Raw genomic sequence first — 19,444 nt, 5'->3', positions numbered from 1 at the left:
AGGTTTCAGGTGAAATATTCAAAGTAAAATCATTCAGATAGTGTCAGATAGTGTTAAATCTGAAGTCTGGCTCTCTCAGTTCATTCAGAAATAGACAGCCTGCAGGGTATGTGATGAATCGTTATGGTTTGACCACACAAAGGCTGGGTATGTCATGGTGACAAACAGGCCTCTTTCTGAATGGAACTCTTTGTCTGCATGAGCTGACAGGATATTATTTTTTAGAAATCTAGTAAAAAAACGATGACAATAACGGAGTTTGCAGAGTGCAGACATGCCAGAGGACGTCTGCCAACAAAGCTCTGCCAAGGCAGAACAAACGGAGTAGTTTATACATAGCTTAGTTTGGAATTCCTCATTTACAGAGGCACAGTACTGAGTACCATGCAAAGGACTAAACTGAGTGTAAGCGTCAAGACATGAGGTATCAAATCTTAGGGAAAGGTTAGTGTGAAGTGTGCAAAGACCACAAGTGGCAAGCTCAATACAGCTCCTACCGCCTCAGTGGATGGGTGGCTCTGCTGTGACTTTCTCGGTAGAGTCATTTTCACTTCATACCCAGCTGCTGAAAAGTGCTGGATGAACAAGACAGTGAACTAGATCTCAGCTGGTGTAAAACGGCATCGCTCCACTGACCTCAAAGAAAGGTTCATTTGAACACAGGAGGGTGGTGAAACTGGGAGAAGTCAATGTTTGGGGAAATGTTAAGAATTTTTAGGCAGTTCATACAACAAGAGTAACGTACAGAAATAGTCTCCAGAAAAAGAAACCCACATTTGTTCATATCAGGATTCACACCTAGATCTAGAGCTGAGCTAATATTGTGGAAAAATTCAGTGAATATTTAATCAAATTCGAAAATGAACTTTGATTAGCCAAAGTTTTAATCTCAAGTTTTACTAATGTGAATACTCAAGAAAAGCAACATCTTAGCTCAATTATTTGACAAAAGCCAATTAATTTCACACTGTCTATTTGACTATAAAATTATATATTGTCTAGTTAGAGAAGTAATCCAAACAAGAGCCAGTAATAATATTATGAGGCTTATGTAAATAACCAACAGAATGTGAATTGTGAACTAGAGATACACACAAATTGTTTACCAGCAATCTGCACTCGTGGATAATTTGATCATTTTTCTTTCATAAGAAGAAGCAACACTCAGACAAGAACTCACTGAAATGAACCTTATTGTGAATGATTTAGTTGGGGATTAGGATGATTTAGTTGGGGATTGGTCCTGCTTTGAGCAGGGGGTTGGACTAGATGACCTCCTGAGGTCCCTTCCAACCCTGATATTCTACGATTCCTTGAAAGCATCTGTAAGAAACAGCAATTGGTTCATGCGGTAAAGACTTGGTCCAGAACTGAACAACTCCAAACTTCACAGGTGGTTGGCACCTTTGGTAAGAAAATATTACAAACAATATAGAGAAAAAATATTGTAAACTATTGGAACAAAGCTGGCCTTGTCATTTAAAATGAAAGACAAATCAAGAATAAGAAGATGGAAAGATGGAAAGGGCTGAGATCTGCAACTGCTGTGCCCTTCTTGGATTGCAGGATCTTGATCACATGAAATATGCCCTGAGAATTCAGGCTTGATGTTACAGAAGGAGGAATAAAAACATCAGACTCTCTGTCAGGCTGCTCTTCTGAGTTATGTTATAGGAGAATAAATTAAGCTGTTCTATTGTTTTTATTTTTTCGGCTGCATCTGCTACCTACCATTCATGAGATCCTGTCCAATAACAATCCAGTGTGTGCATGGAGTAAAATAAAATCAGCAAAGCATATTTCACCCTCAAGCTTCCAAAGGGGTTATTATGAACAGTAAGTGCAAAAAAGATTCAAAATTATGAAAAATCTCTTCAGTGTCCCTATAAAATCTATGACATTTTCCACAAGGGCTTCTGTTGAAACCCAGGATTTTAGTGAAACAGAACATGATCTTGCTTATTAGAGGATCATTAGGAGTTAAACTGAGCCTAGTAGCATGTAAGTTTCAGCATGCTTACATTACAGGGGTTTTATGGAACATTCTTCACTGTTAGAAGAGTTTGTTGAAACTTGTTCTTTAAGATACTAAAGACTTGGTGATATATAGATTTGGCAAGCTACTAAGAACTATCAATCAACCCATGGCAAGACTAAGCCTCCATGGCTTAATTCCAAACTCAGTTTGAAACACGCTATCAAAATTTGGAAATATACTGCTTTTCTTTAGAATAGAAAAGGTGAGAAAACAGATTGTGAGAGGGCAGTATCATAAGCAGATTGTTAAAGTGTGGATCAAAGAGGGGCCGTTGATATAGCTCTTGGTTCCCAGTGCCATGTCTTTCTGGTGATGTGTCTCTTGCACTCCATTCAATTGTCAACTATGCAACCTCAAAAAAACCCTTGATACTGAGGACTGTTAATCTGAAACCTCCCATCCCATTTTCCAATTTATTTATCTATATCCAATTCGGCAACTGTGATAGACAGAAACCTCTTTTATTGATGTTGCCAGCAAACACATAGCATTTGTTGTTCTTTTTTAAATGTTTGATTTTAATGTATACTTGGTGTTTCTGAAGCGAAGGGCAGGAAAAGTTTCTCCCATTCACCCTAGCTCTGTCAATGCACATCAGGTCCTACAGTACAACCTCCTCTTCCAGAACTTGGCTCCCTGTCCATCACTGCCAATGCCAGTCAGTCCTGACCGGCAGCATTCCCAGCTCCCTAAACCTACAATTCTGACTTGTAGCATGCCCTACTACTCCTCATGCTAACCCCCAGCCCCCAGTAAAAACACTGCTTTCATCTGAAGAACAATCTCCTTGGAAACTGTCATTCAAGCACCACAAAAGGGATGCAGGGGCAGGGGGCACAGGGGTTTTAAGAGCAACGCTACTTTGTTTCCAGCCTCTCTTTCTCTCTCTCTCTCTCTCACACGCACACATGCTACTCTAGCAGGACAGAACAAATAAGACTTGCATCGGAAATCTCACAAGTTCAGTCTCATCCTGTCCACAGAGAATGAAAAGATGTTTCTTAACAGCATCCAGTTCATGTTGCACAATTACACTAACAGATGACCAATCTGTGTTGTGGAATTTCATCAGAGAATTGTTAGGACTGAAAGGGACACATAGTTCACTCCCCTGCTTTAATGCCGGACTAATACCTGTAGATAATTTCTGATAGGTACTCCTTAAGCTGTGATTTTTAAGATATCAATTTGATATTGATTGCACCGTCATTTTCAGAAATTTGTTCAATTTCCAAGTGGATATCACCATTAAAACGTTAACTTCTATCTGACTGAAACTTTTCTGTTTAATGTTATATCCAGTATGTTTAGCCTTTGCAATAGTTAGCAGTGGGAAGCTTTGCCACCTCTTCTTTGCAGCAGCCTTTTAATTACTTTTCACTCACCTCGTATCATCCCCGTTCTTCTGTTTTCTCTTGACTGTTACCTCCCAATAATTATTCAGTTATTTTAATAACTACGAATACTGTCCCGTTCATTTGAGATTCACACTCCAGCAGGATTATGTGTTTTATGCCTTAAACATTGAGGTTCCAAACCCTGAAGGATGATTCTGAGCAAAGAATAGAAATAGAAAAGTAGCTGATTCCAAAGTCTTGATGGAAACAAACCATGACTTTTTTTTTAAGGGGGTGGGGGGACAAGCAGCAGCACTGGATAAGCTGCTAAAGATGCATTTAAAATGAATGTGGAAGTTCATATAAAACAAACTTCACTTTTGTGGAAGACTTTTTCTTAAAGTGACTACAGTGGTTTTTGTTAATGCATAAATTGGGTGTGGTCAAACTCAGTTGTTTTTTCTTTTCTTGAATGTAAAAAAAATGTAAAACATAATCCAAGTGGTAGAACTGTAGCCTCAAGAAAAAAACAAACATGCATTCATCCTGAATCATACCTTTTGTTTAACTGAAGAAAAAAAGTCCAACTCCTCAGGATGTACAGCCAGCTGTGTTAGTAAGCAAAATTATTATAACTTGGCATCACCCTTAAGGGTGGAGATCTTTTGGGGGAGGTTTGGAGAGTGGGTTTGTCATATAACACCCACTGTGGTTGGTATAAATTGGGCTCCACTACAGTGCAGAGACTTACTCTCTTATACTAGGCCAAGCTGAGTAACTGACACCAGATCCTTCAGTGCTGCTGTCATGGCTACTTCCTTTATGCAGAGCACCTCTTCTAACTATGGTGGTGGTCTGGGGGGTGGGGGCAGTAGCTCCTCTCGTGTTTCTTCAGTCCGAATGGGAGGATCCTACAGACCCCCAAGTATCCATGGAGGATCTGGTGGCAGGGGCGTTTCTGTCTCTTCCACTCGGTATGTCTCCTCTGGAAGTGGATATGGTGGTGGCTTGGGCAGTAGCTATGGGGCTGGATATAGTTCTAGCTTGGGTGGGGGCTATGGAGGAAGTAGTGGCTTTTATTCTGGCTTTGGAGGAGATGCTGGTGGTTGCTTTGGAGGAGGTGCTGGTGGTGGCTTTGGTGGTATTTATGACTTTGGTGGTGGTGATGGAGGAATCCTATCTGGAAACGAAAAGATAACTATGCAGAACCTGAACGATCGTCTGGCAGCCTATCTGGACAAGGTGCGAGCTCTGGAGCAAGCAAATACTGATCTAGAGATCAAAATCCGAGACTGGTATCAGAAGCAAGGTCCCACTAGTCCAGAACGTGACTACAGTCCTTATTACAAGATAATTGATGAGCTTCGAGACAAGGTATGACATTCATATTTAGAAGGGATTGTTATAACAATTTATTATTAGTGAATTGCACATTCCAACTTTTTTAACCAATTAGAAAGAATTACAAAGTCATAATTTCTTGCCAAAAAAGTAAATGCATTGTGGATAAAAACACTCCAGCAGGAAAGAAGGGAACAGCTATTGCTGTTTTATTTTATTAAAATAAAAGTCTCACACCGAAAATGTAGGCTTTTTTTAATGTTAATTGAAAGCTCTAAGATGGTAACAAAATGTGACACAATACATTAAAGTTTATCCATAAGTTGTAAAGCAATCAAATATTAAACAATGTGACAAAGTACAAACCATGGCCTTCAAAAGTAAGGAAGTCTTCGGGGCAAAGGTAAGGTGAAATATTGTATGGTGTAAGTTTACTTTCCATTTACCCTGGGTGTGAATTGAATGTACTGTTTAACTTCCCACTGTAATTAATTTTTAAGGATTATAAAATTTGTACAAAAGTACCATAGAATACATTTAGAACGAGAGAAACATGCTTATGAAAAGTTAGATTTATATTTTGAGTTCATTATTTCAAACACATTTTGGCAAGGAGAATGTTTCAATATTCTATTGCCATCAGAACTGTACTGGATAATAATGTGCAGTCAGTTTTAATTCTTATTTCATCTTTTATCTTAAGAACATTAGCACAGAGAATGAAAGGGTTGGATTTTGTTGCCATTAATTGCATGAACTGAGAGATTACACAAATAGGAAACAGCCGTGTTAGTCTGTATTCGCAAAAAGAAAAGGAGTACTTGTGGCACCTTAGAGACTAACCAATTTATTAGAGCATAAGCTTTCGTGAGCTACAGCATCTGATGAAGTGAGCTGTAGCTCACGAAAGCTTATGCTCTAATAAATTGGTTAGTCTCTAAGGTGCCACAAGTACTCCTTTTCTTTTTACAAATAGGAAAGAGAGGGAAAATCAAGCTGTCTAATTTCAGTCTGACACACCCACACTTGCTTCGGATAAACCTCAAGATCTCTATTTTACACTCAGCTCCCGGGTCCACATTTAGAATACGACTAATGTTTAGCTTCTTTTGTTTTTCCCATGTATAAGCTATGAATAGTATGGTGTGGGGTAAAGGCGATATTATGAAATGTGTTTTTTGGAATTCATAAATCGTGCTTTGATTAATGATTTATCACCCCAGATCCAATCCTTCTCTCTTCTTCACTGCTTTACATGTCTCAGTAACAATCTACACCTATCTAACCCCTCCCAAACCCCAAGCCCGACTCAGCCCAGAGCCTACTCTCATATTCCGAACCCCACTGCTCCACCCCAGCCCGCAGCCCCCTCCTGCATCCCAAACCCCTCATCTCTGGCCCCACCCCAGAGCCCACACCTTCAGCCGGAGCCCTCATCCTCTCCCGCATCCCAACCCCCTGCCCCAGCCCGGAACCCCCTCCCACATGCTGAACTCCTCATTTTTGGCCCCACCCCAGAGCCCACACCCCCAACTGGAGCCCTCACTCCCTCCTGCATCCCAACCCCCAATTTCGTGAACATTCATCGCCCACCATACAATTTCCATACCCAGATGTGGCTCTCAGGTCAAAAAGTTTGCCCACCCCTGTACAGTCATTTTTTACCATTATTCACAGGAATCTTTTTTCTGTCTCCCAATTGCCAGATTCTTGCAGCTACTATTGACAATTCCAGAGTCATTTTGGAGATTGACAATGCTAGACTGGCTTCAGATGATTTCAGACTGAAGTAAGTTAATTTTGCTCTAGCTGTTTCAAATTAATATTTCGGAAGCTGAACATCTCATCATAGTAGCAGAGAGTATGGATTCCCAACCACAGCTCACAAGTTTAGGGATGGAATTTTTTCCCTTATAATTTACAAGAGAAAATCCTGGCAAAAGAATAGATATGCTAAAGGAAGAAATGGGAGAAGAAACTTTATCGGCAATGACACCAAGCCAATCAAGATGTCTTCCTGTTTTGTTATACCTCATGTCTTAACTTCCTATACTGTTATTAACTTTTTGTACAGTTCATTCTCACTGAAAAAATTTTCACTTAAAGATTTTAAAATGAGAAAGGGTCTGAATTTGCTTTCAGCTTGAAGTGGCATGATGGGATGGAGGGATAATCTCTTTCTTGTACTCATTCTCTCTCATAGGATGTAGGCATTAGGAGAGGAAAGATAGATAGGAAAGCCAAAGAGTGACCTACAGAAATTCAGGTACGCTGTTGAAATGAGCTTGTCTTCAGGGCACTGCTGTCAAGATGCCACCAAGTACTTTCCCTTACAATGATGTAGCTCCAGGATTATATTTTCTCCTCTAGTGCCCTGGGCAAAGCTTACAACGTATGCCTTTCTTCATCACTGAGAGGTCACGAAAACTGGATTGTCCATTATCTTTTTTATAGATGTTAATAACCCCGTCTAGGTATACAAACCCATAAAGCTCATATTTAGCTATGCTTCAGAAATGTAGTTCAAGTCCAAATACATTTGTTATTTTCAAGTTTTCCTCTTTAAATATAGTGATTTTCTTACTGCATATGAGCACCAGCCTGATAACCCAGTAGGTGGGCTTTTTGTAAGTTCCCACATACAATTCTGGCATTGCACCTAAATCCTGATCTGTCTGTCAGTCTGTCTTATAGTACTAATCACTGTTGTAACTAGGTGCTGGTATCTTGGGATTGCCAAAAATGCCAACTTATTTGGTGATATGATGTTGTCAAATGTCCACAAAGGACCAAGATGGCTATCTCACACATTTTTGCATAGCATACTTTAAAACTGGAACAAACATTCTAGCCTACTATTTTTGGTCTGTCTTCTGACTTTACATTTCTGTTGTCCTGTTCCTCTCTGACACAACAGGCATAAGATTCCCTGTTTTTACAATTACATAGGATACAAAGCCATGTGTTTTCAAATGTCTGTTTCTTTTATTTAAATTGCAGATATGAGAACGAGTTGTTCCTTCGCCAGAGTGTTGAGGCTGATATCAATGGCCTGCGTAGAGTCTTGGATGAGCTGACTCTGTCCAGAGCTGATCTGGAGATGCAGATTGAAAACCTGAAGGAAGAGTTGGCTTTCCTCAAGAAGAATCATGAGGAAGTGAGTGCTCTAAACATGGAGTGGGGAGAAACATCCACATTTAGAATTCAGTTTGGGATTAAAAAATACCCCAAGGAATGACAGCTTCACAACTGGATGATTTATAAAAAAATCTTTAACCTTAAAACAATTCCAAAGGGCTCCCCAGACTAATATCCCTCTGATTCTAAACTGTGTTAAAGATGTGAGTTGTGTACCTGCTTTGACGTGCATGAGCCTGCGGTCAGAAATTTTTAAATTATTCCATAGACAACAATATTTCTTACATGAAATGTTCCCATTCATTTAGAAACAAAAATATGATTGTTCCAGACATTTTATTTTAAAAAAGATCACACACATAGACAAACATCAATCCACAGTAATCAAGATATTTCATTTAAAAATTTCAGTTCCAACCACATATGCGAACAAAAATTCAGTGTCTGAATAAACTTCTTTATGAAAAGGAACTGATAAAGAACTCATGTGTTAAGATATTAAAGTTATAATACATGCAACAGAAAATGTATATAATAAAGTTAAATTATATATAAAGAAAGAAAATAAAAACTTCTAATTTAGCAGAGGATGTTGCAACCTGTATCAAGGTAACGTCTTTGATTGGATCAAATTCTGTTGGAGAAAGGCACAAGCTTTCGAGCTTCTCAGAGCTCATCTTCAAGTCTGGGGAAGGAAATTACAGTGTCTGAGCTAATTACAAATTGGGACAGATTGTTAAGCGTAAGGGATTTAAGCATGGTAAAATTTAAAATGAAATGGGGAATTACGGGCTAGCAGGCAGTGAGGTGTGTAATAACCATAACTCAAACCACATGTTTCCCAGTTAAGCTATATGGATTGCTGAGGGCAGAAAGTGTACAAGGGAAGAATGTATAACCTCTTTTGTGTCTTTCTGTCTCTGTAGGAAATGAAGGAATACAGCAATCAGCTGGGTGGACAGGTCAGCGTAGAGATGGATGCTGCTCCTGGAGTTGATCTCACCAGTGTCCTGGCTGAGATGAGAGAGCAGTATGAAATACTGGCTGATAAGAACCGTCGAGATGCTGAGGCCTGGTTCTATAAACAGGTATGGCTATCCCAATGAACAAATAAAATGATGCACTATCATCTCATCATGGTCCCAATTTCTGTGCAACACTCCTGCATTTGCTGATCAGTTTCTGCATTCGGTAAGAAGCTAAGAGTCCTGATACACCTACCAAGATTTTAAACATTCATCCTCTTTTCACCATTGGACCATTGCTTAGAATCAGATCCAAAGCAAGCAGCACCACGACAGTGATTAGGGTGGTACTTTCCTTTTGGGAAATAAAACATTTGGTAATCCAATTTGCATTTGATTTTTATTATTTTTGTTTTTCTTCCAGACTGAGGAGCTGAACCGTGAAGTAGCCACCAGTACTGAACAGATACATACCAGCAAGAGCGAGATTACAGAACTGAGACGCACACTAAAGGGCCTGGAGATAGAACTCCAATCCCAGCTCAGCATGGTATGTGGCTGTTCCATGCACACAATAAGTCACTATTAGCACATGCCTCCCTTTGATCTCTTGCTCTACTATGGAATGAATCTGCATGATAACCCACTTTAACTTTGTTTTATATTAGAAAGCTGGGCTGGAAGCCAACTTGGCAGAAACAGAAGGAAGATACTGTGCACAGCTAGCACAACTTCAGGCCATGATCACCAGCATTGAGGAGCAACTGGCTGAGCTTCGATGTGACATGGAGCGGCAGAACCAAGAGTATAAGATGCTCCTGGACATCAAAACCAGATTAGAGCAGGAGATTGCCACTTACCGCCATCTGTTGGAAGGCCAGGACTCCCAGTATGTAACTATGTCCAAAATAAAACCCCTAATGGCAATTTATAATCTTATTAACATGACATATGTTATAACAGTAATGTATGGAATCTGCCCTGAAATTAGGTGAACTTGAGCCTCATTACAACCAGGACTACTGCAGATTTCTGAATTGTACTGACTGGGTACTGGGCCTATTGTGGGCTGCCAAGAGGTGTCCAGGAAAACCCCAAAGGCTGCCAAAATGCAAATCCATCTTCAAAGGCAAATGAGCTGATAATGAAAACTTTAATTATGAAAGTGGGAATGCACTCATATTAACTAAGATGAGCTACAAGATGAGCAATAGATAAAGGTCCTGCATGTTTCTTGCTGCATGGGAATCATGGCCATTAGCGTAGAACCATCTATTAGAGTCTCTTCTCACTACTCATGTAAATGTCACACCCCCGGTTCCTCCATAGAAAGATGAAAATATCCACTGTTATACGGTGTAATTCTAAGCTATTTCCTCATGTTTCCAGTGTGTAGAACACTTCTTAAATAAACTTTTCACTTGCTGGGGACTATTCCCATCTCTGATCCACAAACAGAACTTGCATTAATGCTAGTAGGACATTTGTGTGTGCACTGAAGCACTACTTTTGAGGGGGAAATCAGCTCTTAGTTTTTATTTTTTTTTAAATAATGAAATTTTAAGAGACGTAAAAATGTAGAAATGTCAAGAATGGGAATAGGAATCTAAAGAGCTACAACTGTACTGACTGCTGTTCATATTCTTTACTGTTATAGGACTGAGCAAAAATAAGTGACCTTCGGAATATGCAAAAGAGGATAAGCAATTACAACCAAAACACTATAACTACTGAATGGTCATTTAAGGGCCACATTTTCAAAAGGGCCTCCATTTCGCATCTGCAGTTTTTCACAGTCGATCTTTTGTACACAAAATTTGCATGTTCCAACTTAGAGGCCGTTCAGTGGTCAGACTACATCAGTAGGATTGAATCTGCTGCACAGTGCACAATTGCAGTGGAACTCATTAGTTTAATCCTGTATCTCTTCTCTTCCACAGGCTGTCGGGATGGAGCCCTAAGGATGGTAAGGTGGATTTTGAAATAAAGAGGGGAAATAAAATACATTTAGTAGTGCGGTTGGTGGATACAACCACCATCCTTATGGTAAAATAGAACTGAACAAGCCCATCCTCTATTGACTAGAGGGATTACAGACAGTATCTCCATTCCTCCTCCCAAAGATTGATCATACTGTCTCCATAGCCCCCAAAGTTTTTTTAGGACCAAAATTATTTTATCCCTGGTCTAGCAAACTGGTAGGCAGGCATCTGATCACTTGTACTCATATCTCTGAATTCGAAATAATTATGGAGATCTGGGGGTCCCTTGATCGGCTTCTGCTGAGTCATACTAACAGTAAGGTACTGCCAATTTTGATATGTAATTTTCATATGGAAATTACATAAGCTTTACTTAGATCTCATGATCCTCATATTTCAAGACTGTGACAGTCTAGTGTCGTGAGAAGAGGCAGGGCTGTGTGTATGATAAGTGAAGGAAGCTTCTAGTGGGAGAAAAACAGGATTCTTCAGTGTTCTACGGATGTATATTTATTTCCCCAGTTATAATTACAGTTTCCCTTTCTCTTCATCACAGCATCCCTTAGCAGCAGCAGCAGCAGAGTTCGCATTAGTGTGGAAGATTCAGTAGATGGAAAAGTAATTTCTTCCCAGGAAAGGAAATACTGATTCCCCTCACCCACATGAGACCACCTGTGTTGTACCAGTTCTAACGACAGCAAGCATCTGAGAGGGGAATCATGAAATACCTGCCAACAGAGTAACAAGGAATCTGTTTGGTATGCACACTAGAAAATGCTAACTGAAATGATAATGATATAGTCACAAGAGCGTAATCCGATAATGCACAACAGCTTGGTGTCTTTCTTATAATTTCCTCTCTGTCTTTTACAATGACTATCTGTTCTTAAATCCTGAGGTGAAGGGCTCATTTTACTGCATACCAGCAGCTTTACTGTATTGTATAAGTCTGGATAATAAAATTTCTTTCCTGGCTTGAAATAAATGTATGTTGAGTTTTTCTTTAATTTTTTTTCATAATCAGCAACATAGTTTTGTGTGTTAGATGTGGCACCCATGTCACGTGTCCAGCACAATCCAAACCAAATTACTATCGTCATACATCTGCCTTCAACTGTCTAATTCTGAACAGCTTTTGGAGTAACTGAGATATGAATAAATTTATATACTATTAAGTTCCCAACACTACTCCTACTAATAATACATGGGCAGAAATAAAACAAAATTAGGCTACAGTTAATACATCTGGGGAAAATCATCTAAAATACAGATAGTGAAGGCGGGGGAAAAAACTGGAAAGCAATAATGCTGAAAGAGACGGGTAATAGAGGAGAGCAAGCTAGACGTGAATTTATAATGTGATTTGGAAGCAAAATATCAGTATGATTTGGGGCTGCATACATACAGGCACTAGGTCATGGTGCAAGAAGGCAATAGTCCCTTGATATTCAGTGTTTACACCTGTAATATTGAGATTGTACCTGGCACCTTTAGGCACCAGGTCAATGGAGGAAAGATATCCATAAACTGGAAGGATACAGGAAAGAATAAGAAAAAAATGATCAAGGAACTGGACAGACTGATTTATGAGGAAAGATTTAAAGAACTAAACATTTATGGCATTGCGCACTAGGGACACAATAGGACAAATATAATAACCACCTCCAAACAGCTGAAGCCCTGCTCAGCTCCTTTTCATATGGAGTCTTCATTACTTCCTGAAAAGGAGAAACAGACATGCCCTTTTAGATCAGGAAGTTCCTTTTCCTATAATGTCATTCGGAGAGTTGAAATAGGAAAGTAGGACTCTGAGGTAGTGGAGAAAGGCAGGTGGGGTCTGTGACTCTGCAGAGTCTACCCTGAAGAACCTCGGTTACAGGTAAGTAACCTCCATTTCTCCTTTGATTGTCCTCTGCATATTCCCATTTATGGGATAGATTGATAAACAGTACTCTGACCCAGAATAGTGGGATGATGGAGTCCTAATTATACAAGGACTGAAGGACTGTGTAGCAGGGCTGGCTGTTCAGTCAGCAGGCCTAGTAGTGAGAGCCTGCTGCTCCAGTCTCCCTTTTAGTTCAATGTGTTCTGAGCTCCCTGAATGGCATTCAGCTGGGTCAGCTTCTTTGTCGATAACCCCCTAATCCTGCCCATCCTAGGGCTAGGTGTAGGGGAATTTGGGATTGGTAGGGGGACCCAGGCCCTCCTGCTCTTCTGGATCCCAGCCCAAGGCCCTGAAAGTGTGATAGCGTGGCATGGCATATGTTAGACCTATCTCCTGCACATCTTGCCTTGGGCCAGGTCCTACCACATCAAATGGACCAGTTTGGGGCATGGCTGCTGTTAAGTTATAGTCCATTGTTTCAGGTGACTCTCTTGGGTGATGTCTAAAAGGAGGGAGGGAAAGATTCACTGCTGGACCACCTCAGTAAGGGCTCCTTTTCTTACTGTTGCAGGGCAGTGGTCCTCCCGGAAATGGCTTCTTTCCTTCCCCTTGCCTACGCTGCTAGAGCTCTCCATATACTGCTTCTTTCCCCAGGACCATGCTCAGCAGTAGTGCCTATGGTGCAGAGCTTTCCTGGCCCAGTACTGCTCCAGCCTTTTCCTTGACTCAGCCTCAGTGTAGAGTTTGTAAACTACATCAGAGACTGCCTTGCCAAATTTTGCATCAGATCTAGATTCCAAATCTAAAGAATAAGGTTTAGTAAAGGTCTGAACAGAACTCCACTGTGTTGCTCTACATATCTTTATTAGAGGAAACTGTCAAGCTCTACAGACTGCCTTTTCTGTAATCGAATGCTTTCTAATCCCTTCAGGAATGGGTACCTCCTTCAAGTTATAAACTTCATAAATACTTAATCTAACCCATTGAGAAAGTGTTTGTACAAAAATAGCTTTCCCCTTGTTCTTCATTTCATAAGCAATCAACAATTTTAGGGACTGTCTAAATTGTTTAGTTCTGTCTAAATAAAATGATAGAGCTCTTCTAACATCTAGTGCGTGTAATTTAGGCTCTCCATCATGAGTATGGGGTTTGGGAAAGAAAACTGTTAAAATAATAGACTGATTTATATGAAAATCAGAAACCACATTTGGTAAAAACTTAGGGTGAGTAAAAAGAAACACTTTGTCTTTATGAAAAACAGTGAATTGCAGATCATCCATTAACACATGTAATTTACTTGTATGCCTTGCAGAAGAGATTGCTATCAAAAACACTGTTTTTATAGACAGATGGAATAATGAACAACTCTCCAAAGGTTCAAAAGAAATTTTAATAAAATGTAACAGTACTAAATTCAGATCCCAAGATGGCATAGGGTAACTTGATGTCTCAACAAGATATTTTATGGTGAGTCAGCCAGTACTAAAAGGTTTAGATAAGTCAGGACTCATCACAGTAAGTTTTGCCACTGTAATGTTCTTTTTATTGCATCATCAAAGGGACCTGTCATCAGACCTAAACAATAACTCTCATTAATTGGGCATGGGTACGTTAAGTGGCATTTGGACCACCCAGTCTGGGTTTGATACTGTACTGTGATAATATTGTCCCCACCATCTGTCCATCACTGTTTCTATGGTATTCTGCAGAGATTCTGATGGATTTAGCAATCAAAATACTCTCCTGGTTGCCAGCACCATTAGCTTAGCTGAAAAATATTTTCCCATTTGTCTCCTTGTTTACAACTCCTTCAAAGTGTCAACGGTACACCCCTCAACACTCTCTCTCAATCAACCAGAAGGATTGATATAAAATAACAGCATTCCCTCCCACAGGACCTGATCACACGGCAATCAAAATGCTATTAGCCCCTGCCAGCCCACAGTGAGGGACCAGTCCCAGCAATCATACAGAAGGTACATCATTAACTCCTGGACACTCAGAAGCATATACAATTTTTCAAGTTAATATATTTCAACAGCACAATACGTCTCCCTCCTCTTTGCTCTCTCCCCATCCCCTTTCCATCATTTAACTTGTGTAGTATTCTCAGTGTTCTCACCTCTTTATTGGGCTGGCCACGCACTTGTGTATAGATTTGATGTCCCACCACTAGAGCACTGTAGCTTTCCTTTTATTTTCTAGGTATTTTCCAACAAAGCACAAGATAGTAAAGGAATCAAATCTAATTTTGACCTCTAACCATGGTATTTGCTTTGCTTTGTAAAAGCAGACTCAATTTAATTTTTTCTGAGACAAGATGTCTTGCACTATTCGGACCTCAGTGGCCTTTATTCTAGCTGCTTTTAGAACACAATGTATCTTTTTAATAATATTTATTTTCTCTAGGAAATCTGAGTGTGCTTCTGCAGTTCTCAATATTTTCAGCAACATTCATTTTCCATTGCCAAGGCAAGCATCATACTAATTTTATCTGTTTTGGTGCAATTCATTGATGTTCTTCCATTGATCTCATTCTACTTTTAGGTTTAGCTTTGTATTTTTGCAAGACTGGTTTGTTCCAAGTCTTTTTCTTTGCATCCACCTGGCTGACATACCCCTATATTTATCTGTCAGTTGCTTCTTGTCCTATCCTCAGAGGTTAAGAAAAATATTTTTTCTTCCTCCTTGTAACAACCTCTTATGTACTTGAAAACTGTTATGTCCCCTCTCAATCTTCTCTTTTCTAGACTAAACAAATCCAGTTTTTTCAATGTTCCCTCATACATCATGTTTTCAAGACCTTTAATCATTTTTGTTGCTCTTCTCTGGAGTCTCTCTACTTTGTCCACATCCTTCCAGAAATGTGGTGCCTAGATCTGGACACAATACATCAGTTGAGGCCTAATCAGAGCAGAGTAGAGCGGAAAAATTACTTCTCATGTCTTGCTTACATCACTCCTGCTAATACATTCCAGAATAATGTTCGGTTTTTTTGCAACAGCATTACACTGTTGACACATATTTAGCTTGTGGTCCACTATAACCCCCAGATACCTTTCCACAGTACTCTTTCTAGGCAGTCGTTTCCCATTTCCTTCCTAAGTGGAGTACTTTGCATTTGTCCTTATTGAATTTCATCCTATTTACTTCAGATAATTTCTCCAATTTGTCCAGATTATTTTGAATTTTAATGCTATACTCCAAAGCACTTGCAACAGACTAGGATATGTGAACTGATAGGTATTTATTAAATACAAAGGAGATAAAGGAATGTTATATCTCTAGAGAGAAGCATAGAAAATGCAGAGGTGATTCACCTACTCTCAGCCATTGTTTGAATAATGTTCTTCAATACCTCAGTGGTTGAGTTCCCTTCTAACCTCTTTCTATTAGTTGCTCCTCATACTTCCTTTGAATAGTTTTTTTCGTACACATTTCACTATTATTTGTCTAAATTGTTCCAAACTTGAGCAAATGTTGTCCTTGACATAGACCCAAATACATTTATAATCTCCATAGTTTCTCTATAAAAAGAAAAGGAGTACTAGTGGCACCTTAGAAACTAACCAACTTATTTGAGCCTAAGCTTTTGTGAGCTACAGCTCACTTCATCGGATGCATTCAGTGTGTATGATAACACCCATTTTTTCATGTTCTGTGTGTATATAAATCTCCTCACTGTACTTTCCACTGAATGCATCCGATGAAGTGAGCTGTAGCTCACGAAAGCTTATGTTCAAATAAATTGGTTAGTCTCTTTGGTGCCACTAGTACTCCTTTTCTTTTTGCAAATACAGACTAACACGGCTGCTACTCTGAAACCTGTCATAGTTTCTCTATAACGTCATTGAGAATCCTCCTCCCTCCTCACCCCGCCCCCAAAAGAGGAGAGGTGAAAAAGTGTGAATTCCATCCGGGTGTCATTACATCTCTACACTAATTGCACTCAAAGCCAACAACAAGGTGTTATTTCCACAAAAATATTTTCCCCCCGCAAAGGAGGAATATTATGTTTCTCCTTTGGGAAAAACAGTGGATTTTGGTAGCAGTTCTAAAATGTTTAGGGCATTCGCTTCTATTTCTGTACTGGCATTCATAATAAACTGGGTTCAGTACATCTGAAAATGGGAGTCATTTCTGATAGAAAAGTGAGAGCAGAGAGAGACCACGAAGAGGGTCAGGAAAATTTCAGAGGGTGCTTGGTGACCAATAGGAGGAAAGGATCCTTTCTGCATTGTTCAACCTCTTACTCTTTGATCTCCTCAGGAAGCCAAACCACTTGGCAGTCAGCTTGGTGACCGAATCAATGTAGAGGTGGATGCAGCTCCAACATATGACCTAACCAAGGTCCTGGGAGAGATAAGATGTCAGTATGAGACCTCAGTTGAAAAGAACCAGTGTGAAGTTGAGGATTGGTACTGTGCCCACGTGGGTATTTTATGGTAGACAAATCAAAATCAAATTCCAAACCCAAAGGGTGCCCGGCTGCCTATAAAATGGAGCCACCATTGTCTGATTGTTTCCTTTCATCTTATTTGTATTTCAGACAGAAGAACTGAATAAGGAGGTGATCTCTGCTGGAGAACAGTGCAAAGCAGCCAGACATGGGTCATTGAGCTAAGACACACAGTTCAGGCTCTGGAAATTGACCTGCAGGCCCAAACCAGTACGGTGTGTAACACTCAAAGCATTCACAACATCTCTGGAATGTCTGAAAATGAATTAACAGGCATATATGACACAGCACTGTAGTGGAAACCGAAATAACTGGTGGCTGTATATTTATTGGTATATCTGAGAGTTTTGCTACACTGCAGTTGCAACCATCCTTTCGACATATATGTGACAAGTGGCTTTGGGGCACTGCCATTTCATCTCTGATGGCATGGATTTGAAATCAGACAGAAAAGTTCACCTTTCTCAGCCTAGTCTTTAGTGGATGTTTATTCCATTCTCAGAATAAGGCATATTTTAAGAGCGGCAGTCTCCCAGTTAAGTGCATCTTCATAAGATGTTGTTAGAAACAGGACATGTGACAGGTCATCTGTTTTTATCATTCCAGACACTGAGAATTGAACAGGAGTATGTGGGTTTGTCTCTAAACTGCAGGCAAACACCGGGTAATCATACAGTATTTGCAAGTCCTGGCTTGCATGAATAACAATATTCCTTATTTCCATTTTTTTCCCATCTCAGAACACTGCTCTGTAAAACACCTTGGCAGAAACTTGATATAGTAACCAACTGCCAGAGCTCCAGTGCCTGATCAGCAGTGGGGAGGCACAAATAGCTGAACTTAGATCTGACATAGAACACCAAAACTGCGAGTAAAAGGTCCTCCTGGATGCCAAGTGCCAGCTGGACTGTGAAATCAGTGCTTACTGCAGGCTGCTGGATGGAGAGGACTGCAAGTATGTATTAGGAAGCCCTGTCCTGGATGCTAAGGTTATGCCTCTAAGGGTATGTCTGCCCTGTTGCAGGAAGGTGTAATTCCCGGCTTGAGTACAAATACTCACTCTAGGTCTGATCCTGCTATCACATTAAAAATAGAAATGTAGCTGCAGCAATACAAGCAGCAGGAAGAGCTAGCTGCCCCAAGTATGTATGTAGGGTCCCATATGGGATCATACTCAAGGCAGCTAGTCCCGCATGCCTTCACTTCTATTTTTAGCCTCCATGGGTATCTACATTCCAGCTGTAGTGTAGACATACCCTAAAATGAATTATTTCAAAAGAAAATCCTCTTGCACTCCAAAACAGCCCAGCTTCCCCTTTTTTAAACTTCAGAAATATAAAGGAAAGGATCCAAATTGCTCAAAGTTGAGTTCTCTAGATTTAGATTTACTCTATAGCATTTTATTGTAAAATTTTCATATTGCTTATTTTTTGTTTCACGCTGATTTCTGTAAAGTCCATCACCTCACATTAAATCTATCCAAAACGATTTTGTTTTACCAGGCTGCCTCACTACCCCTGTAAATCAGAGAGTACAACCTCCATCTGCTCATCAATTTGCAAACCAGACTGTGCACCAGAACTAATCTGTGCATGAGCTTTTCCTCCTGACTGCAGCCACTGTGTTCCAATGATTGAATCAAACCTGGCTCTGGCCTACTGCAATCTCTGTGCACCAGCCTGTGCGTCAGGCTGCAGTCCCTGTTCATCAGTAACCCGGGTCACTACTAAAATCTGTCATATTTGAAAATCCTCAGGAGCAGAAACACTGATCTATGGCATCAAGACAAAGATACAGAACAGTGATAGAGAAAATACACTATACTCAAGACTTACCAAGAAGAGCCTAGGCTAAGATTTTCATAGCCACCTTATGGATTTGGATGCACACGTCCAAGGGAAGTTAATGGGAATGGGTGTCTAAATCCACTAGTTGGCTTTACAAATCTCAGTCCTATTCTCTTGAAGGTGCTAAACTTCTTACCATTTCAACATACTTTTCTGCTTTTTTGTTGCCACTTGTATTGCATTCCCTGTCTCCGATTCTGTTTCAGTGCCTAAGGCAGACTAAAGCTGCCTTGTTAATTTTCTGATAAACCTAATTTCTTTGGCAAAGCAAAACTTAGTTATCATTGCTATTCATTCCTTTCCATGTGCTTGTGTTCTTCATTAAATACACACAAATTAGAAAATAGTTTATTTGATTTCACATAGGGCCGCTAGACAGTACCGTAATGTGAACACTAATAAAAATTAAAACCAACATCAAAATTCCAAAGCAAAATAAACTCTAAATTTAG

At 39.9% G+C, this 19,444-nt stretch overlaps 1 protein-coding gene and 1 long non-coding RNA gene across 3 annotated transcripts in view; one reads left to right on the top strand and one right to left on the bottom strand.

Moving 5' to 3' along the window:
• The window catches only part of LOC140903888 (uncharacterized), a 315,051-nt gene that overhangs the window by 147,596 nt on the left and 148,011 nt on the right, over positions 1-19,444 (bottom strand). The window lies entirely within an intron of this gene.
• LOC140903785 (keratin, type I cytoskeletal 15) lies at positions 4,183-11,449 on the top strand. 2 transcript variants are annotated; one of them, XM_073325575.1, is made up of 8 exons: positions 4,183-4,749; positions 6,423-6,505; positions 7,717-7,873; positions 8,781-8,942; positions 9,244-9,369; positions 9,488-9,708; positions 10,760-10,785; positions 11,358-11,449. In XM_073325575.1, exons 1-8 carry the CDS (start codon positions 4,183-4,185, stop codon positions 11,447-11,449), a joined length of 1,434 nt encoding a protein of 477 aa, XP_073181676.1. The 2 variants fall into 2 exon arrangements, with proteins under 2 accessions (XP_073181676.1, XP_073181677.1); XM_073325576.1 differs by lacking the exons at positions 10,760-10,785; positions 11,358-11,449 and adding an exon at positions 11,232-11,249 and having other exon boundaries at positions 4,183-4,390; positions 4,439-4,749; positions 9,488-9,712.

Source organism: Lepidochelys kempii, chromosome 27 (assembly GCF_965140285.1).
Source record: "Lepidochelys kempii isolate rLepKem1 chromosome 27, rLepKem1.hap1, whole genome shotgun sequence".
In the NCBI taxonomy this organism is placed as follows: domain Eukaryota; kingdom Metazoa; phylum Chordata; order Testudines; family Cheloniidae; genus Lepidochelys; species Lepidochelys kempii.
The sequence above is the reverse complement of the archived record's forward strand: the minus strand, read 5'-3'. Positions and strand labels throughout refer to the sequence as shown.